We start from the raw sequence: 27,939 nt of genomic DNA on the forward strand, positions 1-27,939 counted from the left end.
GTTTAGAGCAACCCCTCAGGGAATCCTGGTGTCTGCTCAAGTTCAAGGCCGCTGCTTTAGAAAGCCCTTCATCAAGTGCCTCCGCTGCCACCCCCTGCTCCAGCTCTTGTTGAAAAGATTAGAGCTCCTCGCCATCCTCTCCAAGGAGCTCCTCAGTCTCCTGCCTGAGAATGAGTGATGACAGTGACAGCTGGCATCTGTATGTGGTGGTGACAGCCACGGGGAGGTTAACAAACGAGAGAATGTGGGAAGAGGACCCAGCTCAGAGCCCAGCAGGGCACCCACGTCCTGCAGCCGGGAGCTAGACTTGCCCCTGTAACCTCCACACTCAGCTCCACAGGCTCCCATGGAGTAGATACAGGTGGTTAAGGAACCTGTGTGTGTTCACCCAGCTGGCACTGATAGGATCTGACCTTAGGCTGGTGTGGCCTGAAGATGAGCTCTGTGCCAGAAGTCTCCCCCAGCAGTGCCCCTCTCTGGTGTCAAGCTGCCCTCCCCAGCCCCACCCCAGGCTTCTGCCTCTCCACAAAAGTGAGACAATGGGGCAGGCCTCTGACTTCTGCAGAGTAACTGGAAGAGCAGGCAAATTGACTTCATCCAATGCGGGACACCCAGAGAAGGATCCAGGTGAGGGCAGGGATGGGGCACAACCCAGATTCGCACAGTGTGGTCACACAGCCCAGGTCAACATGCAAGTCCAGGTTCCTGCAGGCTCTGTCCACCCAGCTTCACTAGCAAACCTTCATTCTGTTTACGGCAGTTGAACTGAACTCCTACTGTGTGCCAGGCACAGAGTTAAGCCCTTCATCACAGGCTGTGGAAGTCTCAATAGCTCAAGGAGGAGGTGCCCCCCCTCTGACTGACAAGGAAACAGCCTCAGAGAAGGTCAGTTGGTTGCCAGAGTCACACAGAACTGAGTTAGATGGAGCCCTAACTGATCCTCCCCAGGCAACCAGCACATTTGCCTGGCTGGGCATTTCCTGTTCTTTCCTGAGGCCAGACCTCACCTGTTTTGCTACATCTCAGGCTCAGGACCAGAGCTGCCACCTTAGTGCCAGCTCCTGGACAGTCCTGGCCTCCTTGAACTCATCTGGGTAGCCTTCCTTTACCCAGCTCCTTGGCTTCCCCTTGATGTCTCCAGCCTTCAACACACCCATAATAATGAGACATCCTTCATCCTTGCTTTTGGATGTCCTCAGCAGCAGAAGCCCCAACCCCAGCCTCCTCTCCCCAGGACGCTTCTGCAGCGGACAGGCCTGCCTCCCCACCAGCGCTCTCTTGCCACTGCCCCTCCCAGCTCGTGACTGCTTTACTTCAGCTTTTCCATAGTCCTCTGGGACACTTCAGAGAAACAGCCAGGAAGTGTCTGAATTCTCAAGGGCTGCTGGACTCTCCAGGGATTCTAAGAAAAAAAAATCCACTTCTCTATCTAATGAGGGAGAAGCTGGCTCCTCTAGGCAGATCCCTGGCCGAGTCTCAGCGACTCTCCAAACACACAGGCAGCTCCACAGGTTGGAGAAGAGGGCCAAGCAGGGCCCCAGAGGCGTATGCTGAGGCCCGGGGAACTGAGGCTGGGTCCCACACTGCCTTCCTGGGTGGATGCAACCATGTAGTGCCTGGGTAGGGATTCAGTCCCAACTCCTCCTCCTCCTTTTGGTGGACGTTCTTGGGTGGCAGACAGGTTACACTACTGCATCCAGTGACTCTGGCTTTATTGAGCTCAAGGGAAGAGAGAAGGCCCCATCATTCCCAAGAAAACCATCAACCACCATGCACTCCTTCCTCTTTCTGTAGAATGGGACAATGTTATTGTCATCACGAGGGGAAACTGAGTCCATCTAAACTAAACACTTAGAACAGCAGCTGGTAAACGTTAGCTGTCGATACTCTAGTGGCCATTAATATCATCAGGGTGTTCGTGATCAGCACTATCTTCATCTTCCTCTTACCGCAGTGACCTGTGCAACCTGGGGACCCCACCCAATGTCCCCAAAGGTTAAATCCCATGGCAACCCTCAGGAAATCCTTTGGGAAAGGTCCCTCCTCACCCCATCCCAACATGGTTCACTTCCTGACCTCGCCCCATGCCCCTCCCTGGCTGTCTCCTCTAAAATTAGCACTTCATTTGTGAAGCCACCACAGCCCCAGAATCTATACATCTCCATATAAATACGCTGCCTTCAGAGCAGCTGTAAAATGCCATTAATTTCAGGAAGTGCTTTGCGGATGGCATACATATTTAACAGCCAAAGCCCAGAGCATTAAAACGGTGCTCGCCTTAGTAATGTGTCTCCAGACCTGCAACATTTCCTAGGGGGTAATTCTGAACTCCGCCAACTACTTATTCATGGACTATTTCACAATTTATTACTGGAAATGTCCAGACAGCCAATTCACAAGCTCTCTCGGCTGCTAATCGATTGCTCAGTGAAGGTGCCCTCAATTTCATAACTTCACGCTCTCCTATTGCTCTGGGAGAGGAGTCATGGGAGCAGGGGTAATATTTCTCTTCAACAAGTCACAGAAAACAGGGGTCTAGAAAAATAACCTTTTCTCACTCACTGTTGCCCAGGTTCTGGGCCTAGCTTCACTAGGATCACTTAGACCGGCAGTGTGAAAGCCAAGGCAGGGTGCTAAGCTTCTCCTAGCGGCAGGACCCGGGGAGTCAGAAGAGGGGTTGTTGTGGGGTATCCTCAACTGGCAGAAGGATCCAGGGCCCAGCTGTGGTCCCAAGCCCCTTTTCTGAGTCAGCATCCAGCCCCACCCATATGTGCCTGGACATGTACGCACAGCACCATTGGCACCTCTCAGATGTTCTATCTGCCTGGCCCTGCTCAGACATGGAGGGCAAAGACTTGACCCCTAAGGCCTTGAGCCCCAGTTAGGACTAGGTCAGAATGTTGGGGATCCAGTCCCCCTTCTCTTCAGGAGGGCCCTGGAACAGTGTGATCTGGGATGGTCCTCCCAGTCCCATCCTGGCCATGGCTTCCTCTCCTCTCTTGCTAAGCATCTAGCCTGCCTGCCGACTGTGTCTGTGTGGGTCACGTTGTGCACACAGCATGAACATACCCATTGTCAGTGCATAGCCAGACACCTGTGCGTAGCTGCTCCCACACCCCCACATGCCAACAACGCCGCTCACATCAGCAGCCAAAAGAACCCTGAACCTTCAAAAGCAGGGCCCCCAGGAGCGGGGCGGGCGTGTTTTCTCGGTGTGTGAGCTGAGGTTTGGGTAGATGAATCTTTCATGAGCTTATGGAAGAGCAGAACCAGAACAGAGGCTGAGGCTGGGCCTGGAGAGGCTGGGGGGAGGGCAGGCTCCCAGGCTCCTGCTGCCATTGTGGCCAATGCAGGAACAGGGAAGGCAGATGGGCTGCGGCTCTGGGGGGCCACGGTGGGCGGTGTTGGGCCTCTGATCACATGCCTGTTCAGGGCAAAGCACCCTTAGCACCTAAGCCCCGGGTTTAGGTTGAAGGGGAGGTGGGTTTGGGGGCAGCCCCCACATAGCTGCCGCTTTCTGTCACATTCAGATCCCAAGGAAAAGAGAGAGCAGGTGAATCCCTTCTCACCATGGGTCTCAGCTCCAGGCCCAGTTCTCCAGGGGCGAAGCAGTTTGATGTTCCTTTACTGCTACTTCAGTACCCACCTGTCACTCAAAGCGCTGTTGCCCTGACAACACACTCCCAGACAGGCAAGGGCCTGTGCTCTCAGCAGGAGCTGCTGGCCCTTCCTTCAGCTGCCAAGCATGGGGCAGGATTTTTGGCCTGAGTGGCTAGACCTGGGCCAGGCTGGGCCACTTCCTGGGATATGCAGGCTGTCCTCAAGAGCCCACACCCGAGGGCCTCCCCAGAGCTGTGGGACACATGGATCATACCGAGTGCAGACAGTGGCTCTAGGTTTCTGGGTAGCCCCAGGACAGTCCTCACAAGGGAGCATGTTTCTTTTCTAGAAAACTCTGAGGACAAGTGGAGACAGACACAGAGAATTTTGGGGGGTCCCTCGTAAAAGCCATGTGTCACTCACTGCCCCTGTCATCAGCAGGAACGCTTCAGAGGTCATGCCCTCCATCCCCTGCCTCCAAGGCAGATGAGACCTCTTCCACTAGCCCATGGCGGGGAGCAGAGTTCACTGCTTCCACCTGCTCCATCCCGTGATCTCTGCGCAGACTCAAGGGCCGCTCTAGAGCAGCCGGGGGTGTGACTCTGCAGGTTGTGGTTAGGGGCAGTGGCCGTGTCAGAGGCAAGGCAGTGACATCAGAGCCAGGAGCTCAGACTGTGGTTAAGACAGGGGGCAAGGTGTGGTGGATCTGGAGTTTTCAGTCTTAGGTCGAGAGCCCTAAATGCCTTCAGAGGCTGCATGGGAAGCAGAACTATGGCAGGCAACAGGGAAGTGGTGGGGTCTGGAGGGACTAGGGAAAGCCAACATGTTGAGGCACCCCGTGCCAGAGGTCACCTCTGAGAGCCTGGCCAGGGCCCATCTGTGAAGTTGAGGGCTGTGCCTGAGGAAGGAAGCAGAGGTTTCCTCCAGGACACTCACTCTGCATGTGGCACAGAATCTGAACTTGCTGGAGACTGGATTTGGGCTCGATGATAAAGACTAACCCTAACAGCCATCACTCATCACTCTGTGCCCTTCATGTTTATTTACCATCCATTCTCTCGCCTCGAAGAAGCAGGCATGTCGATAAGCAGCTTAGCTTTTGCACATGGGCAAGTGACTTTTCAAGGTCATATCACAAGTTCACCGTAAAGCCAGGATTTGACCCCTCCCAAAATTAGTGCTCCCCACCATCACACAATCTTGCTTCTGTATCCTGTCACTCCGCATGTCCCAAAGAGTTGCTAGGCTCACTTCTTCCAGCAGGTACAGAAGGAGCTGTGTGCAGGCAACAGTCCAGGAGGAGCCTCTCCTTCCTGTTTCCTGTGGCACCTGGGAGTCCCTTGGATCTGGGGGGCTGGACTCCCCAGAGAGGGCCCGAGTGCAGCAAGAAACTGGGAGGAGCAGGAAAAGCTGCAAGAACTCACAGGTCAAGAGCTGAGGATATGACTAGATTCTGCCGGAGCTGGCGCAGAATCCCGCGTGGCTCTGCACAAGGGTTTTATGCCCTTGAAGTTGGGCAGGCGGCTGTCATTGAAATGCAACTTCACCTCGTCTTCCCAGGTGCTTGCGCTTCGCATCCTTTGAGTATACTGTCTTCGACTTGCCTCTGTGCAAGCGTCCTGACCCATGACGTCACCTCTCCTGGCCTCTGAAATCCTAGTAGTTGAACCACTTCTTAATTTTACCTTGAGAAGTGTTTTATTTATATCTCACATTTTATGCAGCTCTGCGTTTAATCTTTTACCACCTTTTTATTATTTTATTTTTACCCTTTCATATTTTAGCTGTGTCACACTTTCATCCTTTCGCGTTTTGACATTTTGGTTTAACATTTCTTACCTTGTCTGGTCGAAGCTGTAAATTATTTAATTTTTCATCTTTTCTAATTTTTCCCCTTTTAATTTCATTCCTTATCTTCATTTTCCCTTTAACCTTTCTATTTTGTTCTCTTTTAAGTCACCTTTTATCTTGTCTATTTTTATCCACATCAATATTCCTTTAATTGCTCATCAGTATCACTCAATTGCTTTGCTCTTAAACATTGTTGTTGTTTTAAATTCAAGATGCAGAGAGAGAGAGAGAGAGAGAGAGAGAGAGAGAGAGAGAGAAACAAAGCTCTCACACTCTGGTTTACTTCCCCTGAAATGGTTGGGGTTGGGCCAGGCTGAAGCCAAGAGCCAGGAGTTCCATCTGGAACTTGCATATGGATGAGAGGAACTCAATTCCTTAAGAACTCCACACCGCCTCCCAGGATCTGCACCAGTAGGAAACTGGAGTCCGAGCTGCTGCTGGGAATAGCACACTGGAAATGGAATGCAGGCACTCTGACATGGGAGTTGCGTGTCCTAACCTCCAGGCTATCAGTGCCCGCTCCCCTTTGCTCTCCTGCTAGCAGGATATGGGGTTGACACTGGCAAGGGAGGGGATGGGAGTGTGGATCTCTGGTGCCTCTCCGGCTCCATCAGCAGTTGGGTGGGAACCAAGCTCAGATTTCCGTCACTGTTCACAAGGGTTCTCTCAGGGATAACCTTCTAGCACTGGTGACTTTGGTTTCCTGGATCTGTGAGCAACCCTGAGTCCGCCACCCTCTGAGTTTCTTGGAAGAATGTGTTTCCCCTTTTATATCCTTTCTTATGTCATGGTATCCTGTGCCAAATTATCAAGCCTAGACCTGGTGAATCTCACTTCAGTAGAGGATAGAAGACCCTCCAACAGAGTCCAGCTGTGTCACTTTAGGTGGGCAAGCAGGTGGCAGTGACCCCCCTCAGCTGTGTACCATGGACAGCACCCATTTGTTGTGCCCCATCTGCAGTTTCTGGAGACCCCACCTAATCCCAAACCCACTGCAGTTTCTTTTGTGTAAAGGAAGGACCTCAATATGTGGTCCTCACAGACTTGCCTTATCACAAGCTGGCCAGGACCATCCCTGTCCCCACAGGGTCTTCAGTGAGAATCTAAGAGGCTGTGATGAAGCTCAGGTTGGTCCTGAGCCTCTGCATACCCCTGAGGCTTTCTATGGGAGGTGGGTGCAGTGCAGGTTACTAAAAGGAGATCAGTGCCCTGGGTCTGCTCTCCTTCCCAGGCTCGTACTACCAGGCGCAGAGAGCTGAGCAGACCCAAAAAGCCACTTCTTGGCAAGTGGTCCAGTCCAGGGAAAACAAGGATGAGGCTGGACCATGGTTCTGTTCAGGTCAGCGGGCATGGCTCTCAGGGTTGGACGCTGCAGGCTGTGTCTTGCAGGCAGGTTCCTGTTACCCATGGGCATCCTCAGCTGTAGATACAGAACCTGCCACAGCAGGGAGGACTGTGGGAAAGGTCTTTGCTGCAGGATGTGAGGTGGCAGAGGCAGCCCTGAAGCCTTGTGCACATTCCTTCACCTCCATTTTAGTTCCTACTTGGGGAGTGGCAGGGACTAGGAGACATGGAGAGGAATAAACAGCAGGCTTCTTTAGCCCATAGCCATGAGCGCACCTGCTGTGGTTCAACTGTACCTTGCTGTGCCCCATCATCACCTCCCTGCAACCTCCCAGGAGGTTCGCACAGACAGGATCTTTACAGCTAAATGAGCATTCCACCCCTAAGTGGGACAGTCCTTCCTACGGCAGCTGCAGGTTCTTACCAGCACCGTGGTGACGATCAGCGACCTGTTTGTCAGAGAGTCAGTGACGTTGGGGCCTCGGCCCTTGGCGACCTCTGTGATGTTGAGTCCATCGGCAGGACTCCACACCCCAACCTGGAAAGACAGAAACAGGATGTTGAGATTTCACTGCATCCATTCTTCCCATTAAAGAGGCTGTCAACTTGTTCCCATTCACCTTGAGTATCAGTCGCCGCTGTCACAGCTACCAAGTTGAGAGCTACTTTTCTGACAGCCCTGCTGCCCTCTCCTCCATGGAAGAAACCCCTAAGGTGCCCAATCTCCAGAGTTTCGCCACCTGTCCTTGCTGGCGAACTCCTCACTGCTGCAAGGGGAAGGTCTGGGGTCAGGGTCAGATCACACTGCTCACTCACTGGGTCTCAGCCCCAATGCTGACACCTTCCAGAGCCCAGGACAGGTCCTGGAAGTGGGCCGATTGTCCTCTAGACACCTGTGGACTGAGAGCCGTGCTTAAGGCGGGGAGGCTGGGCATGGGGCTGCTCCCCGTAGCTGTGTGGGAGTTGCACAAGGCCACTGGGGGCAGTAATGTGGCTGGGTTTGGAGTCAGTCGGCTCTGCGGCTTTACTGTCAGAGTTGGCAGACATCCTGGCCAAGAGGGCACAAGCTCTCTCCTCATCTGGGACATTACTGATGCCAGGCCTGAGGTTGGAGGGAGGGAAAGAAAGGTCAGGTTTATAAATTGTCCTAGAGCCCTGGGTCTCTTGTAAACATCCTTTTAACCAGCTCGGTTTAACTCTGCCTTGTCTCAGAATCCCTCTCTCAAGAAAGACTTAGGCATGCCCACTCTGTCCTTGGCCCTGTGAGGTGGGGAGAGGCAGTACTCAGGAAACCTAATCAATTAAACTGAGAGGCCGAGTGCAAGCATCCCATTAAGAGATCTGTGCAAAGCAGATAGCAGAGAGATGTGTAATTATGCTTGGGTAATTCTGCCTTAATCCCCCTGAAGCCACCGGCTAGAGCTGGCTGGATTGGCTGTGCCTCAGCTTATCTGTGCCTCTGCTTGGCAAATACAAGTAAGAATAGGAGAGGCAGAGTGGTGCTGGAGGGCCCAGTATCCTCTTGGGACAGGATCTCTGCCTACATTGGCCACCCAGGGCTACAAGGAGAAGACACAGCAGAGAACCTTGATGGAGCTCCTAAATAGGCTGAGCTCAGAAGGCATTCCACAAACACCTGCCCAGAGGTTGTTTCCATGGCAGGGGCTCTCATTCCAGCAAGCCTTTGGCATGCTGGAATGGCAAGCTTTGGTGGACGCCCGTTGCTGCAGTATTTGAGATCAGCTGCGACCAAGGAGGACCCAGCCTACAGAAGCTCTCCAGGTGGCTGTGACCAGCAGCTGCTGATGGGCACCACCTTTGTCCAGGGATGATGGAGAGTGTACCAGCTGCCTGGAGGATGGGAGAAGGGTGCTAGAGGTGAGCTCAGAGGCAACGAATGCGCTAATGACTGATTGCGCATGCCTGCCACAGGTGTAGGGATGGGGCGCGGTGGTGTGTGTGTGCTACCTGACAGGTCTCCCAAGAATGTTGTGCTATCCCCAGAGAAGAGCAACTGAGGGAACAGGAATGAACAGCTACTTGAGTGAGTATGGTGCTCACTGCTGGGCACAGGGGCTGTTTTCCATTGCTGCAGCACAGAAACAGAACTGACTAGGTGTCTTGATGAGAACTAATATGGTATAGACAGAATTAGACTTACTACCTTGGTGAGGCCGTAGCCTTGACCTTGAGGGATGGGTGCTATTGTGGCAGGTAGTAGTAGTGAGAGAGTTGAGGTGAAGTTTCCCTGGCCACACCTCCCCCACACCATGCTCCCTGAGCCAGTTGGGATGGGGCTCAGGAGGGAATGGAGGAGCTAGAGGCGCAGGTGCAATGAGGCCATTGGGGCAAACGAGCCAGCAGGGCCAGGTCTCTGTGCAGGTTGTGCCTATGGCAGAACCATGGGCTTCTTTTAGGGAGCAGTGGAACCTCGGATGCCAGCTGGGAAGTTTCACAGCCTTAAAGGGCCAGGAGGGGGCTGAAGCTTAGCCACTGGGCACTGGAGGGTCCACTGGCAGTTTCAGAGCAGGACAGAGCTGTGTTTTGGAGAAGCTTCATTTGTGTGTGCCCTCGGGATGGCTGGAGGGTTTCAAAGTGGAGGTGGAAGGGCCGGTAGTGGAGGACAGGAACAGCTAGTCACCTGTTGACCCCTCCGCTCTTTTCTCTGCTCCCTGCATTTCATAATCCTCCCTTGTAGGGCGGAGAGGTGCCCAGCAGCTCTCAAGGCCCAGCCTCCAATGGGACAGGATGTGGCTGAGCCGTGAGTTGTGGACTCCAGGGAAATTCTTTTCCTTGGCCCCACAGCCTGATGCTGACAGCCTCCCAGGGCCTCGTTCAAACAGTTCCAGGCCAGTTCATTCTTGTGCAGACTCTCTGGAAGCAGAGGGATCTGGGGAGCCAGTAGGGGAGTTCAGAACCCCTGTACTTGACCTGCGTTCAAGGGCAACCAGCACCTCCCATCTGCCAGATCAGCACCTGCTCCATCTTGGCTTAAAAACCAGGGATGGTGAACTCTCTCTTCCCCAGGCAGGCACATCTTGGTGGTTAGAAAGCTTATATACACAAGGACATGTCTGCCCATCTGCCCCATGTCAGAAGGACCCAGTCTGTGGGTCCTTGGATTAAACCTCCCTGCTTGAGCTTCCCTAAAGAGCTTTGCGCACAGAGCCATGGTGGGCGTGTCTGCTGTAGCCAGGCCACTGGCTTCAGCAATTTCCAGCTTACCCAGGCCCTGGTGGTCCAAGGGTGCCCCCGTGGCTCTGTGTCAGGAGGCAGCTGCCCTGGGTCTTGCCCCTTTGTCTCGGCCTGACCTCTCTCTCTGAGCTCACTCACCTTCTCCAGGCCATCCTCCTTCAGGCTGATGATGTCCAGGTCAAAATCTGTCCGCAAGCCACTGGTTTTGTTGAAAACAATCCGTCCAGTTAAGCCTTCCCATTGAGCCTGCCGAGGGGAGAGGGCAGACTGGTAATTCCTCGGGCTCATAAATCATCATTCGGTACAACTGTACAATGCTTCATTTTAATTACTCCTCACACTGATACTGTTCCCCCAAGACCATGATTAATTAATAATCACCTCCATCATTGCTCAGGCTGCGGTGCGAGCCAGCGATTTCCATAAATTCTATTATGCTCTTTAGCCAGCTTTACATTTGCACCTTCTCGTGTACAACATTGATCTTGGATGCGCTCAAACAAGCCCTCACCTCGAAGTCGGGGAAAGGAAGTGGGGCTCATGTCAGATCCCTGGAGAGGGGTAGGCGAGACCCACCTGGTGTCAGAAAAGGCACAGGGCCCAGCCACCATGGTAGTAAAAGCCGGATCTTGTGTTTCAACCCCAGAGAGGCAGGGGAGCTCAAGAAGGTCTCCCCTCTCCAATGGCAATGCCAGCCCCAGCTCCTCGCACTGTGGTTAAGAACTCTGGGGCCTGAATGCTAGACTTAATCACAAAGAACTGTGTGGCTGTGGGTACGTTTCCACTGCTCTTCCTTGGTGTCTGCAGCTGTCAACTAGACCAAACAACAGGACCCACCTGCCCTCCGTGGAACACCAAGAACTCTGCCTGTGCAACAGGAGCCCTGAACACGTGATTGCTGTTACTCCTTGTCAGTTGTCAGAGCAGCAGGCAGAGGTGTGGGACAAGCTCTATCTTGCAGGTCAAGGGTCGGCTGACTAGAGCTGGGTCCCCGCTGGCCGCTGCCCAGCTTGCTAGCACACAGCCACAGTTTTGCATGATCTTGGCCACATTTGTGCTACAGATGTGGAACTGCACATGGTGCCCACAAAGCTGCACACTCTCTTCTCCCTGCCCCTGTGCATGGGGAACTCTGACAACTCTATTCCCCACAGGATCCTTCCCGAGAACCCCGAGTAGGTGCTCAAATGGGCACATTCACCTGGTTTGTGCCCTGCAGCCTGCAACAGCTGGGGGAGGTGGACCTGGTGAGTGGCACAATTCCCATTTTACACACATGAGGAGACTGGCTCCACAGGTAGGGCATGGGTCACCCAGCACACAAACTAGAATGTGGGGTCCCAGAACCCCATTCTTCAGCCTGGAGCCATTTCCCTCATCCCATGGCAGCCCCATGCACAGTTAAATATCCTCAAATTTGTGTGGGGAGACAAATCTCACTTGTCTGAGACTTCTGGTGCACAGGTGAACTTGGAGTCAAGATGAGGGGCACGACTGGGAACTCAATGTAGCCGCAATAGGCCAGTTAGAATGCTGGGGAAGAGAGGGCATCCAGAGAGAAGGCCCGAGGCAGTGGGAGGGTTAGTGGTCAACTGGTTCCCTGTGTCCTGGTTTTGCCACACAAGGCTCCCAATCACACAGCGGCAGGGCTCCCTTGCAGACTCTGAGCATGGCTGCCCCACCTTTCTCCCCCTGAATGTCCCCAGCCCCTGGCAGTGACCAGGTAGACACTCAGTTCAACTAGGTGCAACCATAAGTTCAGGGCTCATGGATCCCAGGAGGTTTATTCATAGCTCCAAACTAGAACTCTTGGGAATCTAAGCACGTGGGTATCTCCAGGATACAGTAAGGTAGCTGGGATAATTGGGCAGTGGGCAAATGGGTGACAGGAGTGGTATCTTGGGTAGGTGGCAGCATCCTGGAGGGAGCTGGAGAGTTGTCAGACAGAAGAGGTTGGGGCATGGGCCTGGCATACATGCTCTCACCCCTCAGAGTTTCATGGAGGGTACAGGTAGCCACTCACTTCATAGGCACCGAGGTATGCGTGTAAGCGCCTCCCATAATGCTCACACACACAGCCATGGCCAAGATCCACAGGTGATGCTCCTTCTTTGCTACTTCCAGCCCAGGACTCTGATGGCTGGGCAGGCTCTGCACAAAAGCTGATCCCAGAGAGCATTTGCTCTTCCCCATCTGAGCTTGCTGAGTTTGCATCCCAGCCCCGCTTGGAGAGACATCCTTGTCACACCCATTTTACAGATGTGGACATGGAGGCTCTGAGAGGAACTGAGCTATGAAGGTTCTGTAAACTGGCAAAGCAGCACACATTTTCACTGCAGTGACAGAGCTGAACAGCCTGCAACCCAGGAATTGCAGCACCCAAGCTGGGGGTTGGGGTGGAGATACCGGGTGGAAATTACACAAAGCTCAGGCTGCTGGGGACCCAGGGGTCCAGGCAGAGATTCATTAAAGGATGCCATCTGAGGAGGTGCAGGTCACTGCTTGTGACTTGGCAGCAAGGCTTCCCTTCCCCCTTGCTGGCTCTGTAGCTCTTCCACCGCCCTCCTCCTTCTCAATGGCCCCCAGCCCCTCCGCTCAGGCCCCCAAGGGAAATCACAGCAGGTGTCTTCAAACCAGCTCTGGAGGGAAGCCTTCCTCCTTGTCAGCTGTCCAGGGATTAAATGCCAGCAGGTGTGCCTATCTGTGGGCGGTCAGGCAGGGGCAGGGCAGGGAGCCACGGGCAGCTCCTCCCCATGACATTTCCCTGCCCAGCCGCCCCCTCCAGCCACCGCTCAAGACTCGCTAAATGAAAGATGCTTCACACGCACTGAACTCCGGCCTGGTATTTTCCAGCTCCTCTCGGAAATGCCAAGTCTTTAAAATGATTTACTGTCATGCAGTCAGCTGGGGAGCCAGGCAACTTGAAAATGGACTGAACCAAGAGTGTGTGGGTTAGGGGCTTGGGCAGGGTACCAGCTGGGGGACCCTGGGCAAGTCATGTGGCCACCCTGGACCTCGGCCTCCAACAGCTGTAGAGTGTACAGAAGAGGAATGCTCTAGAAAAGGGCTTCATGAAGAGGTGTCTAGGACCAGGGACCCCAACGTGGACAGTCAGTCCTTGGCAGGGAGGAAGTGGCTTCTCATTCTACGGTAGGGACTGGGGGAGGTCCCCCGTAATGGTGGGGCTCAAACATCCAAAGAGATGAAGGGAAGAACACGGTCAGAGTCCCAGAAGCCACATGAACACCGGGGCAGGTGGGAGGTCCCCTTTGCAACCAGTAGTCATTGCCTGATGTTTTCAGGGTCACCTTCTTGACAGCCTGGAAGATGTCACATTCTCTGGTTTCTCTGAACTTCACTCATACCCTGGGTCCCTCGTGGGGAACCCGGGCTAGGAAGAAGGTCAGTGGGTCCAGGACAGGAAGCAGTGTGTGTGGAGCTGCTGGTTACTCACCAAGCCACCTCACTGCACCGAGGGCTTTGCATATACCCCATGCAGGGGACCATCTGCACACCCCATTCTATAGTTGAGGCAATTGAAGCTAAGCAAGGTATCCTGCTTGGGATACACAATTGGGAAACAGGCTCATTCAAGGATGTGCGTACCCTTGGCAAGGCTGACCGCCTCCAGGACAACGACTATGCACCAAGGACTGAACCCCCTGTCACCTGTCATGCTTGTCCCATCAGACCCCTTTTAACCCCCAAAACAGAGGCTCAGAGATGTGAGGGAGCGCGCCCCAGTCTACATGGGCTACAAGTCAGATTGGCAGACACCCAAAGTTGGGCTACGGAGGCACAGGCAGCCTGGGAAGATGGCCCTTGGGTGAGTGTTGGGGACAGGTGTAAGCTGGGGGGTACTCACCTCCTTGATAAAGTTCATGAAGCGGCCGCCAAAGCGCCAGGCCTTGTGCCGATGGCACTGCAGTGAGTTCACAGTCATCTGGGGCGCCCGCTGGTAGCACACGGACACGATGTGGACTGCATCATACAGCAGGGCCGCATCCGTCTGCGGAGAGGGTCCAGGCCTGTCTGAGAGCAGCACTTCCAGCCTCCTGCCGGAGGCCTTGACCCCCCAACGCCACAGGATGTCGGGTGACGTGACTGCTCTGTGCCCTCTGTAGGCCAGCCCCTTCCTCTGCAGTCTTCCCCAGGCCCTTACCCCACTTGCTTCTTCCCAGCCTCCCTGGCCTTCAACACCTGCCTGTCACAGCCTCAGACCCTCTGTGCCCAGGTCCTTGGTCTTTGTCCCCCCTTCTCCATAATCGCAGGCTAACATGCCTGCACCCGTGTTGGTGGAGTTGGACCTATCTTTGTGTCCACACGGCCTAGCCTGACACATGATGAGTCTTAAGTGGTAGAAGGAAAAAAAGAAATAGGGAGAGAAGCAGAAAATAAAAGAGAGAGAAAGGGAAAGGGGTGGAGGGAAAAAGGAGGGGGCCCAAGGCCATCACCCCTACCATCATCACCCCTACCATCATCACCCCGTCCAGCAGGCCGGACTCCACTCTGGGCGCTGCCTGCAGCCGCTCCATGGACCACTTCTCCACGATGGCCGAGACGTGGGGGTTGTCTACGTTGAGGATGCGGAAGCCCGTCAAGTTCACCCCCGAGTAGCGGTAGGGTTCCAAGTCCAAGGCGTACAGATCCTTGGGGAGATGGGAATGTGTGTGAGGCAGGGGGAGGGGCTGCTGCACCCTCTTTCCACTCAGGGGTCCCAGTCCCCAAGAAAACCTGGGCTTGGAATCCACTGGGAACTGGGACCCCACCTGCTAACTGGAGGAGGAGGAGGCTCAGCCTGTTTCTTTATCTACAAAGTGGGAACTAGTTTGACAGGACCCAGGAACGCGCACTTAGCGCACCTAAGACGTCGGCCTCATGCATCGTGGAAGCTTAGGAAGGCTCTCGTGGAGCGCAGCAAGAACACTTCAAAAAGCTCCTGGCAATTGAATTAGAAGATAAGCTTGTTTTGGTGCAAAAAGAAAAATTTAAATCCATGGGTAATGTTTTCATAACATGCATTTTCCATAAAGCTTTTAGAGCTATCTCATATACATGGACTTCAATTTATTTTTCACTAAAACTTCCTTTGATTTAAAAGAATTATTTTATTTATTTGAAAGCCAGAAAGGGTAGGAGAGAGATCTTCCCTCCACTAGTTCACACCAAATGGTTACAATGGCCAGGGCTGGGCTGGACTGAACCCAGGAACCAGTACTCCATCTGGGTTCCACATAGGTGAAGGGGCCCCCAAACCTGGGCCATCCATTTTGATTTCCCAGTAAAAATCAGCAAGGAGCTGGATTGGGAGTGGAGCAGTTGGGATCTGAACTGGCACGTATATGGGATGCTGGTGTTGTAGGTATGGCTTAACCCGCCATGCCTCAACACCATCCCCAACAAACTTTTAATTCTACTTCCTAGGAACAGTTCAAAGCACCCTCATATTTCCTTTCCCAGGGAGACCCATGTTACACATCTCCGCTCCTCCCAAAGGTGTTGAAACCCAGGTTTGTCTGTCTAGGATTTAAGAGCCCCCCCCCCCTCTTGTTTGTCTTCACCCCACCCTGCAGGGCCCCTTGCTCTTAGTCTGGGAGGAGCAGCTGAGCGGGACCAGGGGAGCCAGTCTGCCTGTGGGTGGGGTCACAGTTTGCAGGGGAAGGACCTTAAGGACCAGGGCATCCCCCCTACCAGGGGATGAGAGGTACAGGGGTGGGGAAGTGGGGAAGAAGACCCAGGGAGCGGCCCTAAAGGGAGAAGCCAGGTTTCCTAGGGCAGAGAAGAGAGGGCAGGGATAGTCACAGGGGCAAAGCAGATCCCTGTCCTTCTCCAAATGACCTTGAAATTGGACATGAGGCTGGAAGTGAGCGGGATGCTCTTTGCAGAACAGGCACAACGCTACCAGGAGTGCTTCATTCTCTAGGGCTGTGCATGGGATGGGTACGGCCTCACTACCAGTGGCCAGTGCAAGGCCCAGGCTGCAGGAGAATGTGCTGATTTGTGTCAGGTAGAAATGATGATTCCCAAGGTCATGGCCTTGCAGCCTTGAGGAACAGGAACACATCTTGTCTTAGCCCATGTCCCATCCCCAGTGCCCCTGAACAAACACATGGTGGCTCCAGTGCTTAGCAGGCCAGCATTCCTGGCCACACCCCTGCCCTCGCAGGCTGAGCACATCCTCACCACTTGTGATGTATCTGCATGCGACTCACGTCTCTGACCTTTGAGATACACATTTTGATGATCTAGGTTGGCTCAGGCCCCACCATAGAGAAACCCGCACATTGTCTGTGCGGGTCTGCACGAAGCCCTCACTCTGCTGCCCCCTGCCTGTCTTCTGCCTTCCTGCCCCAAAACACACACACACACACACACACACACACACACACACACACACACACACACACACACACACGACTTGGTCACTCCATTCCATGCCAGGAGACATGGTGGGCCCACACTTGGGCTGTACCTGTCTCCCTGTGACTACCATGACAGGGGATTCCTGGTATCACTTTCGCTTCATTCCATGTCAGCCCAAGGAAAAGTGGTAAATGACAAAACTGGGACCCTTAGAATATGTGTACTGACTTTCCCTGGTGCCTGAGAAGCTCCTAATAGGCAGGGAACTCCTCTTGCTCTTTCTGCACCCCCAAAACATCACCTTTTGGACTGTGCTGTGGAGGTGATGGGCAGAGCTTGGTGGACTTAAGCCCAGGTAGGATGTCTTATCGTTGTCTGTCCAAAAGAACACAGTCCTGATTCTAAGCCGGGACTAGGGGAGGGAGTGGCCGAGAGCTGGAGGTCAGGGTGTCAGCAGAGGCGGGGTTCTCACTGAGATGCACGGAGCCCCAATCTCATGGGACATGGAGGGTATGCCCTGTGCTCAGCCTGCCTGGGGTGGGATGTGGTGCCCCCTGTGTTACAGTAGCATTTACACCATGGAAATGGTCAAGCGTTACAGATCAGGGGCTGTGTGCCACCCTCTCTTGGGTTGTTAAACATTCACTAAGACATCACTTTTTGACTTAAACACCCTGTCCTGGGACTGCTGCATCAGGTTTATCTTTGGGTATATACACATTTTAAAATATCCATTTACAGAGTCCCCATGTATAAACCAGGAACTCAAGCCAAGGATCCTGTGTGTGTGCGGCAGGACCCCAACAACTGGAGCTCTCACCTGCTCTCCTCTGGGTCTGCACTTTTAGGAAGCTAAAGAGCTGGAGCCAGGAGTCAAACCCAGTACCATAAGATGGGATGTGGGCTAAGCTGCTGGACTAACTGGCAGGCCGTGTATGTGTGTGTGTGTGTGTGTGTGTGTGTGTGTGTGTGTGTGTGTGTGTGTGTGTGTGTAAGGTGTGCACCACACTTACCACACCTAGATGTTCAGATTCAGAGATTGGGGTAAGGCCTGGCAAGTGTTGGCTCAGTCTAAGAAGATGCTAGCCGAAGTGCTTCCTTGTGATTAGGGAACACAGAGAAAAGGCTCTGGGCTTGGGTAGAGTGAGCTGGAAGGGCGAGGGACAGCATCCCACACGAGGCCTCTCCTCCCCCTCCTTCCAGAGAACCCTGACCCCGGAGGCTAGAATACCTCGCTCCAGTTTCACCTGCTCCTCTTAGCTTCTAACAGGCAATGATGATGGTACACCCTGAGAAAGAAACAGGCTAGAAGATGGCCCTCGGTGCAGATCAAGTCCTCAGTGCCCCACAGCTCTTCCTTTCTGCCTGGGTGACCTCAGCTACTGGAGCTAACCCCAGGGACTCACTGGGGCTACTGGTGGAAAGCAGTAGATGAGGTTGGGGTATACTGATGCATAGTTCACAGCACCAGCTGTGCACCTTGCACTTTGCAGGCAAGGGGAGGGAAAGGGCAGGGTGTCATAACCAGCATGCCTTGGAAAAAGGGACTGAGTGGCTGACCGGCTGTCAGCTCAAGGTTTTAATGCTGGGCTCTGCTGGGGTCAAGTGTAGCTCTGCAACCCACCACCCCCTTCCACCCGCCCAGCAATGCACACTCCTCCCACCTCTGGCTCTAACTGTCCAGCCCCCCTCATGGCTCCTGGACAGTGCATCCTCCCCCACAGAGCAATCAGGATGGTGCGGAAGCACAAATCCAACCCTGTCATTTCCCTGCTTAAAATAGTTGGATGACTCCTAAAGCCTTAGGATAAAGGGCAGATTCCTTAGTAAAGTTTAGAAAGTTCTCGGCCTTCCAGCTTTCCTTTCCTTCCCATTCTCCTCTCTCTTCTCCCCTAGGAAAGCCACGCACATTCCTGTGTCCAATCCTTTTGTGAGCTTTCTACACCCTGGGTGCAATGCCGGTCTTCCCAGCCTCTCTTGGGCAGAGGCTGTTCTCTAAGATTCAGCCAAATATCACGTCCCGCAGAAAGCTTCCCCTGACCACACACACACACACACACACACGCACACACACACACACACACACACACACACACACAGCTGGGTGAGGCAAGCATGCTTCTGCTCTTACGCTGGGGCCTCTGGGCTTTTGATCTATCAGAAGTAGCCATTTGGATCTGAGTGAGTCCATGAGCCAAATGTTCCTGCACGCTAAAGTGGAAAGAAGGCACATCCAGCCCACAGCTCCTGGCTAGGGCACCTACACAGCACTGGGCGGGACCTGGAACATAGAGACCAGAATTGCACTCCTCTTGGGGAGGGGGTATTCCTTGGGGCTGGGTGTTCGGAATGGTGTGGCCAATGGCTTGGGATGCTGACCCATGAGCAGCCAGTATCAGGAACAAGCCACTCAGCCACCTCTGGTGGTGAAGGGTCTGCAGAGCTAAGATTCTGTACTGCCATGTGGTGAACCCAAGGCTGGATCAGAGCTGCAGAAGCCCAGCAGAAGTTGAGTTCTACCGACAGGGGGCGCCCTCCTTATCCCTTCCCTGCATGGGGCCCAGCCAGAGCTCACTGCCTAAGACTTCAACCATGTCAAAACGATGGCTTTTCCAAGTCCTCCAGGACTCAGTTTACCACCCCCTCTCAGGACCAGAGTAAAACCTGACTTACTGTTGGGGTGGCATCCATGGCTTGGGCAGGGGTTGGGGACCAGTGAGATCTCTGGCTGCACCGTGTAGCTCTGACAGTGACAGCCTGGAAGAGGGGTGCGTTGGTGGGGAAGGTGCTGGGGTGACCTTTCTCCTGTTACCCCTGAGTTTGGCAGGGCTGTGGCCCAGGGTGTCCAGCCCTGTGACGTGAAGTCGGTAGTGGGTGGAGGTGGAAGGTTTGCTGGAGTAGGAGGGAGGGGCTGGTGAAGGGCCCTCTTTGTGCAGTTCCATTTTTTAAAAAAGTTGGCCCAAACTGCCCTGGGCCAAGACCCCAAGTGCTGCACAGAGTGAACTATGGACAACCTTGCTGCTTGGCAAAAAAGTTGCATTGTGGATGCCAAGTGTTGACATACTGAATTCAGTATCGACCAGGGACCTTTTAGAAACATTCAGAATAACATAATAGACTAATTCATTAGTACCCCATGGGTCTGAATGGGTAGAAGCTGAAGCTCGGAAAACATCGCCTTAAGGAATGACAGATGAAAATATCTTTCCCATGATATAACTGTTATTGCCAGGAAGTGGCATTAATTGTGATTGCTTATCTATTAATTTATTATAATTCTTTTCCCACCTCCAGGCTTTTTACCTACACATGACATGTACCAGGGCCTCAGCTGGGGCTGATTAACGCGGGGTTATCTGGGAAGGGCTGAGAGCTGGCTGCCACAGATAATGGCAGCTGGGGTAATTAAAATGTCTCTTGCATGGGAGCTGCCAGATTGGAAAACTGGTGAAGGCCTGAAACATGCGTTTCCTAAAGGGAAAGCTGTCCACGCCCGATGCCACTGCTGGGGACATCTACCCTCGTGTCTGTACTGTCCCTCATGAATGTTTGTACTATAGGGCTGAGTTTTCCTGAAAGGGCCACTTCCTATCTCTCCCTGCCTTGACCTTCTGCGGTGGCGTGGGGAGGAAGGGGGCTGGACTGACACAGCTACAGCCAAGATCAGGGCTCAGGAGTCAAGGCCTCTATTATGGATGAGTCACGAAGCTCTGGTCAAGGCCTATAACTTCCTGGATGCCCAATTTCCCATCAGACAATAGGGAGCCTGAGTTCTGCCCTGCCAGCCTCAGCAGGAGGCAGCAGTGGCAAGGGGGCTTCGAGCCTGGAAGTGTGGGTACTGTTGGGGTTTGTGGTGGCTCCAGTCCCTCCTACACACACCCACCAAGAGTATCAGTTGCCATGCCAGGCCCACATGGGGTATGAACTGGTCAGAGTTAGCTGACCAGACTCACAGGTGTCTGCAGAGGGAGTTGGAGCTGAAGAGCACCCAACGGGAATGGTACCTGCTCCACCCCTTTCCTGCTGCGTGACCTCTCTGAAACTGTTTCTACTTTTCTGTCGAACCGCTGGGATAGGGGGTGGTGTTGAGGTTTGGGTGGGTAAACATAAGCAGGGTTCATTTATTTTTCAACACTTATCATAGCAACAGGGCCAAGCACTGTTCTAAAGATATGACTTGTGTCCATGTTTTGAGTGCTTTCCCTAGCCAGCCTGTGAAGCGGTGCTATGAAGACCACCTGTTACAGACAGGGACAGAGAGAGTAAGTCACTGCCAAGGAAGGTCAGGCGTCCCAAGTCCGGCTCACATTCACTGGCACCAGAGTCCATGATCTCAATCAATTATAGCCAGATGATACTCGTATCACTTTGTGCTTTGCATCTTACTGCATTCACTCACTCATCCATCTCTCTGATCAGGCATTCATGCACATCGACGATGTCCTAGATACTATTCAGGCACTGGAGACAGGTGAACAGGGCATAGTCCTTGGTTCTTATATATACCAAGGAAACCAAATGGCTCATGAGCTTTTGGATGGGATTCATCTGTGTCCCCCTCCCACTCAACTGCCAATAATAGTTCAGGGTCTGGGAGTCAGAAAACATTTATGTAACGGATCTTCAATCTGGAAGGGCAGGAGTGTGGATTGGAGTCCTAGCTACTCTGCTTCCAATCCAGCTTCCTGCTAACGTATTTGGAAGGCAGCAGACAATGGCTCAAGTACGTGGGTCCCTATCGCCCATGTGGGAGACTAGGATGATGTTCCCGGCTCCTGGCCCAGGCCTGGCCACTGTGGCTACTTAGAGGACTGAACTCTCACATAGCTGATCCTTCCATCTCTCTCTTTCTCCCTTTCAAATATATGTAAGTTGGTGGAAGACATAATTTGTGATTTCAAAATTTTTTGCACCAAAACAAACTTAACTTTTTACTCAAAATTTCCTTGATTTTGGGGAGAGCTCTTACGTATTGCTGGATGAATGAATCGGTCAGTGATGGACGAAGAATGTGAAAAAGCTACTGCCTGGGACAGAGGGGGCTCTGGGTGCTGGTAATCTTCCTCCAGAATGTGCAAGTTGCATTCCAACAGGCAATGACTTTGATGCAGAGGGACTGGGCCTCCTCCAGTGGTGCCTTCTCCAATCAGTTTTGCCCTGAAAAGCGGATCAGCTTAAGAGTGGAGGGCCTAGGGCTCTGGGCTTCCACCAGCTCCCTGGCTTTGGAGTTGGGCTTTGAGTCAGCTGGGACAGGAACAAAGTGAGAGGAGTTAAGCAGGTTGGGAGGACAGCACAGGGAGGATGGGTGGGCCAGTCACGCAGATTCCATTCCTGTCCCAGTGTCACCAGCTCTAAAGTAAGCTCCTAACGCCACAGCCCCTATGCTTGCTGTCTGGGTCTTGTGCCCTGGCCCATTCTGCCCCTCCTCTCATGGCCAGGCCTCAGTTCACTGGCCAAGGAGCTGGGTCTGCAAGTTGACTGGTGGTGCATAGGTGCTCACTGTGCAGGCATTTGGAAAGGCATGTCAGTGATTAGGGATCAGGGATCAGGGATGCTAACACAGTAGCACAGGTATGACCTTATTGGCCAGTGACTGCCCACTCCAAATGCCCATTGTGGCCATGTTGAGAGCACTCCCCATGGCTTGACCTGGGAGATAGCACATGCTTTGCATGGAAAGCAGGGCTGAGGCGGGCAGGGCAGGCAGGGTTGGGTAATGGGATGTGACATGTGCAGGCAGTTGGCCATGCTGACATCCCCAGGGATCACAGACTCTGAGGACAGGGCAAAAGCCAGAACCACAGTCCCCAGAGTGTCCAGAGTCGCTTTGGATCCAGACTGCTTCTCTGCATCTGCCCTGCACTCTGATGGCTGCTCCCAGAACCCCCTTGGGCTTTGTGGCTACTTGAGCAAGTTCTGCTTCTCACAGCCAGGAATGGCCTGGTGAAGGGTATGAGGCCTAGAAAACATTCCAAAGAATTATTCCCATTCTGCACAAGAAACTTGAGTCCTCGGTGCACAGCTATGATGGGGCAGAACAGAGACCCCCTGTGCTTGTCTGGAGGGCTCACCTCCACTGCGCTGCAAAGCAGCACGGGGTGGATGGGCTTAGTCTGTAGGCAACCCCCAGGACTCTTGGAGCACCTGTCTGATCCTACAGGTCCCTCATCCTTTCCTCGTGTCTTCCTGTGTGATCTCCAGGCTCTGTTGCAGCTCCTAGGGCACAGGAGACTGAAGGAGGTGGGTCAGTGAGATGAGATCCTACAAAGCACGTGCTGAGCGATTGGCTGGGCTGGCTGAACATGCCATGCCTAGAAGTCAATCCCAGGCCCCTAGAAACCTGGGATGGGATCGGGAGGGATGCCCTGGTGGGGGACATGACCTTGGGTACCTGAGCTGTGCTCTGGTTCCACTTGCCAAGCCTTAACTGTTTTTCTGTCCTGCTCCAGACAGAGGAGGGAGAGGAGGGCACCAAGGGTCTCCCCATGAGCCTCTGAAGACTTTCCAGGACACTACACAATACAGAGAATCAAGCATAGGTGGGGCACATCCTGCAGGGACCAGGGGATAAGGTGCTTGGTGTCAGTTACCAGGCTCAGGGATCACCTTCTGCCAACACAGCTCCTGGCAGGCCTGCAGGTCTGGGCCCTGGATGAGGAGACAGTGTGGGGCGCCCTGGATGAGGAGACAGTTGGGGGCACCCTGGAGCATGCAGCAGGTGGTGTGTGAAGGCGACAGCAGTGGTGAGGTGGTCATCACTTAGCGATCAGCTCACAGGTGGGAATGGGAGTCCTTATTTGGCAGCTCCTGGTGCCAGGGCTCCAACCATGGCCAGTTCCAAGCTACCATCATGATGTGGAGTTGAAGCAGGTGACACTGCAGCTCTCGGATGCCAGAACAAGCCTCGTGTCCCTTGGTTATGCTTTTCCCTTGGCATGGAAGCACCCTTCCTCTCTCCTCCTTGTTGAACTCCTACAGATCCTCAAAGCCCTGTTCAGTAGATAAACTTCCTACTTCCCACCAGACCCTAGCTCCTAGATTCTCCCTGGTGCAGTGTCCCAGGCTGTCTGTGATCAGCCCATGATGGCACAAATCATCTGAAAGGAAGCCAGGTGCAGGGATGGAGACGGAGATGAAGGCCAGGTCCTGGGCCCCTGAGCCCCCAGGCTCAGCTCAGTACATGTACCAGGGAAAAGAACTGGGTGCTGCACAAAGCAAAGACAGCAGTCAGGAGCCTGCAGGGCTGCAGCAGCAGCAGCAGCAGCGCTTGGCCAGACAGTAGCAGGGGGAGGTGGGTAGCAGTGCCATCACTTGCTCCCATCCTGGAGTCCACTCAGGACCCCCAGGAGGTCTGAGGGCATCTGGCTCCAAGGCAGGGTGGTTTGCTATTGATGCCCCTTTGGCACGGGGAGCTCTTTGTTTTGCTGAACTCAGATCATAACTCATTATCCTAATGGATTTTGATGGCCCTAAATGTTCTCAGTGTTTGGACAAGGACCCATCTGGAGGCTGCAGGTGGGCTGGCCTGGCTGACGGTGAGGGGGTAGCCTTCAGTGTAAATGTTGCATGCATCAAAGTGGCACTTCCTGTTGCTGTGTGGGGCCTGGGTCAGGCGTGAGGGCATGGGGGTTGGGGGTTGGAATGGAAGATGGTAGCAGTAATGACAGCTGATACTTCCATAGTGCTTCCAGCAGTAGGCACCACTCCCAGCCTTTTCCCTTACTGGCTCACTTTGTCCTTCCAAAACTCCTAGGAGGCAGAGAGCTCTTTTGTAGAAAAACTGAGGCAGAGAAGCGAAGTGACTCAGCCCAGATCCCACAGCAAGGAAGCCACCGAGGCTATGCCGGTTCCTGAGTTCAATTATCACTGGACATGGCTTCTCAGAAGTGGGCTCGTGGCCAGAACACCTTGGGGACCCTTCCTGGGTATCATGGCTGTGCATTCAGCCTGGATCTGCTCAGGCTGCAGCAAGTGTCCCCAGCAGGCTGGCCCAGGCTTCCTCCAGGACAGTCCCGTTCCACCTGACCCGACCCAACCCGGAGCTGGGCCACAGAGGTACGTTACCAGAGTGGTGAAGATGAAGTGGTAGTATTCGGTCATCATGCCCATGGCCATGGCCTGTGGGGAAGCAGCAGGTCAGCAACCCTTAGGGAGCCCCCCCGGCACCACCCCAGGTGTCAGAAGCCCGTTCCAGGGTGACAATGACTGGTTGCTAGGTAGGTGGCATTGCATCTCATACCACAGTGTACAGTCAAACATTTGCACATTGGGGACTATAAGATCATGCTCTGCTCTCTAAAGACCAAGTCTGCAGAGACACGTACAGGTGCTGTTCTTTCCAAAGCATGACTGGGTCCGCCACTCCCAGGGAAATGCTAACCTTATTGGCCGTGCATCCTTGTCAGCCAAACTCACCATACCAATTCCAGACAGCCCATCCTTCCTCCTCATGCTCACCACCCCTGCCTGCCCCTGCCCATAGCCCAACCAGGCCCAAGGAGGGGTGAGGGCTCTATCCCAGCACTGATGTGCCCCCCAAATATTCAGCCACACCTGCTGTGTGGGCCACGTGGTTGCTGTGGGATGATGACTTCATACCACTGTGATGTTTATGTTACACAGGCATGATGCACTTGACATGAATAATCCATAATACTAATGACCATCCTGCATTTTCTGCAGAGTTCCTTAGGAGGTCTGGCCTTGCAAAGTGCTCCTGGGGTGGAAGTAGGGGTGGGGGTAGGGGTGTCACCAGGTCCAGCACATGCTTTGAAACTGCCACACATCTGTGTCTGCCTGGGAGACGCATACACGGTCCCCTCCACACATTGCAGGCTCCTGGAGGTCCACAGGGGAAATTCTCCCTGCATTCAAACCCTGGTGCAGAGGGGTGAGGAATCCTCACTTTCATTCCAGAAGATTTAAACTCACAGGGTCCTAGGTAAACATTCCTGACTGGATGACCTTGGGCTTGTGACTTTCCCCTTGAGATTCAGTTGGCCGGCCAACCAGAGGCTGTGCTTACCACTGCGGCCATGCTATATTAGACGGAATCACGTAGGGAGCATTGGGTAAGGTGGGGTGGGAGTAGGGGTGGGGCAAAAGACTGCATCGAGGATAACTTGCAGGCTGACTATGCCCAATGTTGGCCGAGTGTGGGGCCCTGAAACAAAGCTCTCAGCTTTGGTCATCTTGCTGCAGTCTGCGTGGCTGCACGGGATGGAGGGGGTTTAACCCCATCCACAGACAGAAGGAGCAGGTGTGTTGGGGGGTGTGCAGGTGGTAGGGGACGCAGGCTGCTGTTTGGCTGACACTCCTGTGGGACCAAGTGAGAGATGGGAGAGTTTTCCAAGGCTTAGCACCTCTCCCCTGCACCCTTGGGTGCCCTTTCTGCACCTGCACCTCCCAATGCCCTGTGCATAAGCCCCCTCTCATCACCAGAGACACTTCCTGGAACCACTTCATTGCCTTTTACACACACAGCGCTGCTCTACCGTTGTTGTTTTCAATGGCAGCACTGGAAGGCAGGAAGAGTTATTGTTATTTCTGCAGGTGGCTTGTCCCACTTCCAGGCTGTCCCCTGAGCTTTCAGGAGTGCAGTCCCCTGCCCCCCAGGAGCCCTGGCTGTTCTTCCCAACTGTGGCTGCAGAGCTGAGGAGATGGTGGAGGGCACCTCTCCATAGTAAGACAGCAACACTAGTGCCTCAGGTAGTGGGGGACTTGGTCATTGGGAGAGGCTGGGAGGCATTCTGGGAATTGCCCTCAGAAATCTGAGACCCCTCTGTGCTTCCCTTTGGGGGCTCCACCCTTGCACAGCACTGAAGCACAAGCTGGCATTTATCCAGCATCCTGTGAGCAGGCTGGGCAGGGGTACATCACACTCCTCGTGTTCCCCAGCCCAGTCGTGAGTGTGAAGGCTGCTGCATCCATTTTGCTGCTGGCGAGCCCCTGGCTCAGAGAGGCACAGGGATACCCAAGGTCACACAGCTGGAGAGGGAGAGAGCGACGAGTCGAAGGCTACCTGGTTGCCACCACTTCTATCTGAGGGTGCTTCAAAAGGCTCTTGGAAAAGTAGAATGAAAAGATACCATTTGGAAACTTGTCTTTTCATGATCCACATTTTCCATGAACTTTTGGGAGACCCTGTATGTCTGGGGAAGGAGAGTTGGGGTATGGCAGGTAGACCCAGCTCCAGCTGGTGGCCACACACACCTGCTTGAGGATCTGCACCGCCATGGTGTGGCTGCAGTCGAAGATGATACGGAACTCCCGGCCACGCTTCATCTCCTTGAGCAGGGGCCGCGAGTCGTCCGAGTCGATGGGCAGCTGGCGGATCTTCAGGCGGATGTTGTATCTTGACGGTGCCATGATGAGCTCCTGCAGCCGGATGAGCCCTAAAGGAACCGTGGGCACAAAAGACACAAAGTGTACATGCATATATTCACAGCTGCAACACACACGTGCCTGTGGCCACAGGTGTGAGTACACAGGGATGCTGACACGTGGTCCACAAGCTGCATGTATCCAGAGACAGGCACGTACACATGAAGGCATGTATTTACACACAACTGGGCCATGCCTGCACACACACACAGGTTTAGGGCTGGCTGTGTACACACACAGAGACACACGTTCCAAGCACACGCCTGTTGACATGGGCTTATAAGCTGGTGTGTGTATGGGTGTGTGTGTAGATGAAGCCCTGTCACACCCATGTACACATATACGTAGAATCAGATCCACTTGCTTGTCTAACCCAGAGTTAACAGAGCCTAAAGTGGAGGCTACCATCCTCCTCTCCCACTCCCAACACTGTGAGACGTGGGATGTCACTTCCCTAGACATCTGTGACAAACCTGCTTCTTAGGGCATGGGAACAGAAAGTAGTTCCAGCGGTCCAACCACTGGGTGCCCTCCCCAGAGACTGGCTGTCACAGTAACCTGCAATGTATGATTCTGCCATTCATGCAGCCACCTCCTCATGAAGCCTTTCTTTACTGCTGTTTCCCTCCAAGGGAAACAGTCCTTCACTCTCTAGTTCAGCAGCCCCGTCCCCAGTGCCAGCCTCCCCTGGCCTCCACTTGTGATACGGGGCTGCTGGGTCCCCACGGCCCCAAGCACAGAGCCTGGCCACTGGATGGAACTCCACAAGCATTTCCATAATTGGATCGACCGATTGTGTTTTGCTCCCCACACTGCAAAAATCCATCCTCCACCTTGGCATTTTGAGAAACCACTTAATCTGGGGACTTCCAGGGAAAACTGAATGTCACTTCCTGGAGACAAATGGCTTGCTTAGGTCTAATTAAGTTCCTTTCTGTCCTTCTTTCGAGGTCCATTCTTGCTGACTCCTCTCTGCTTGCTGCTCCCCATGCCCTGGCAGGAGGGGCTGAGCCAGCACACGGCCAGGTCCCCACAGGTCCCACTCTTCCCCTGCCTGGCCCCTACCTTCTGAGCAAGTGCCCTTCCTGCAGCCCTGCAGCCCCCTTCCACACCACCTGACCAGTTGTACTTATTTCCTAACATCCCTTCCCACTCTTTTTTTTAAAAAAAGATTTATTTATTTTTATTGGAAAGGCAGATAAA

The 27,939-nt window shown here is 53.7% G+C and overlaps 1 protein-coding gene across 1 annotated transcript in view; it reads right to left on the reverse strand.

Moving 5' to 3' along the window:
* Positions 1-27,939, reverse strand: part of GRIK3 (glutamate ionotropic receptor kainate type subunit 3) — a 203,585-nt gene that overhangs the window by 35,417 nt on the left and 140,229 nt on the right. The window contains exons 4-9 of the mRNA XM_040974418.1: positions 26,566-26,747; positions 24,418-24,471; positions 14,466-14,639; positions 13,856-13,999; positions 10,129-10,236; positions 7,220-7,333 (exon numbers count right to left, since the gene is read on the reverse strand). Of these exons, the coding sequence (XP_040830352.1) occupies positions 7,220-7,333; positions 10,129-10,236; positions 13,856-13,999; positions 14,466-14,639; positions 24,418-24,471; positions 26,566-26,747 (776 nt within the window). The remainder of the gene's footprint in view (positions 1-7,219; positions 7,334-10,128; positions 10,237-13,855; positions 14,000-14,465; positions 14,640-24,417; positions 24,472-26,565; positions 26,748-27,939) is intronic.

Source organism: Ochotona curzoniae, unplaced genomic scaffold, assembly GCF_017591425.1.
Source record: "Ochotona curzoniae isolate NIBS_2020 unplaced genomic scaffold, NIBS_Ocur_1.0 contig_2404, whole genome shotgun sequence".
Lineage (NCBI taxonomy): Eukaryota > Metazoa > Chordata > Mammalia > Lagomorpha > Ochotonidae > Ochotona > Ochotona curzoniae.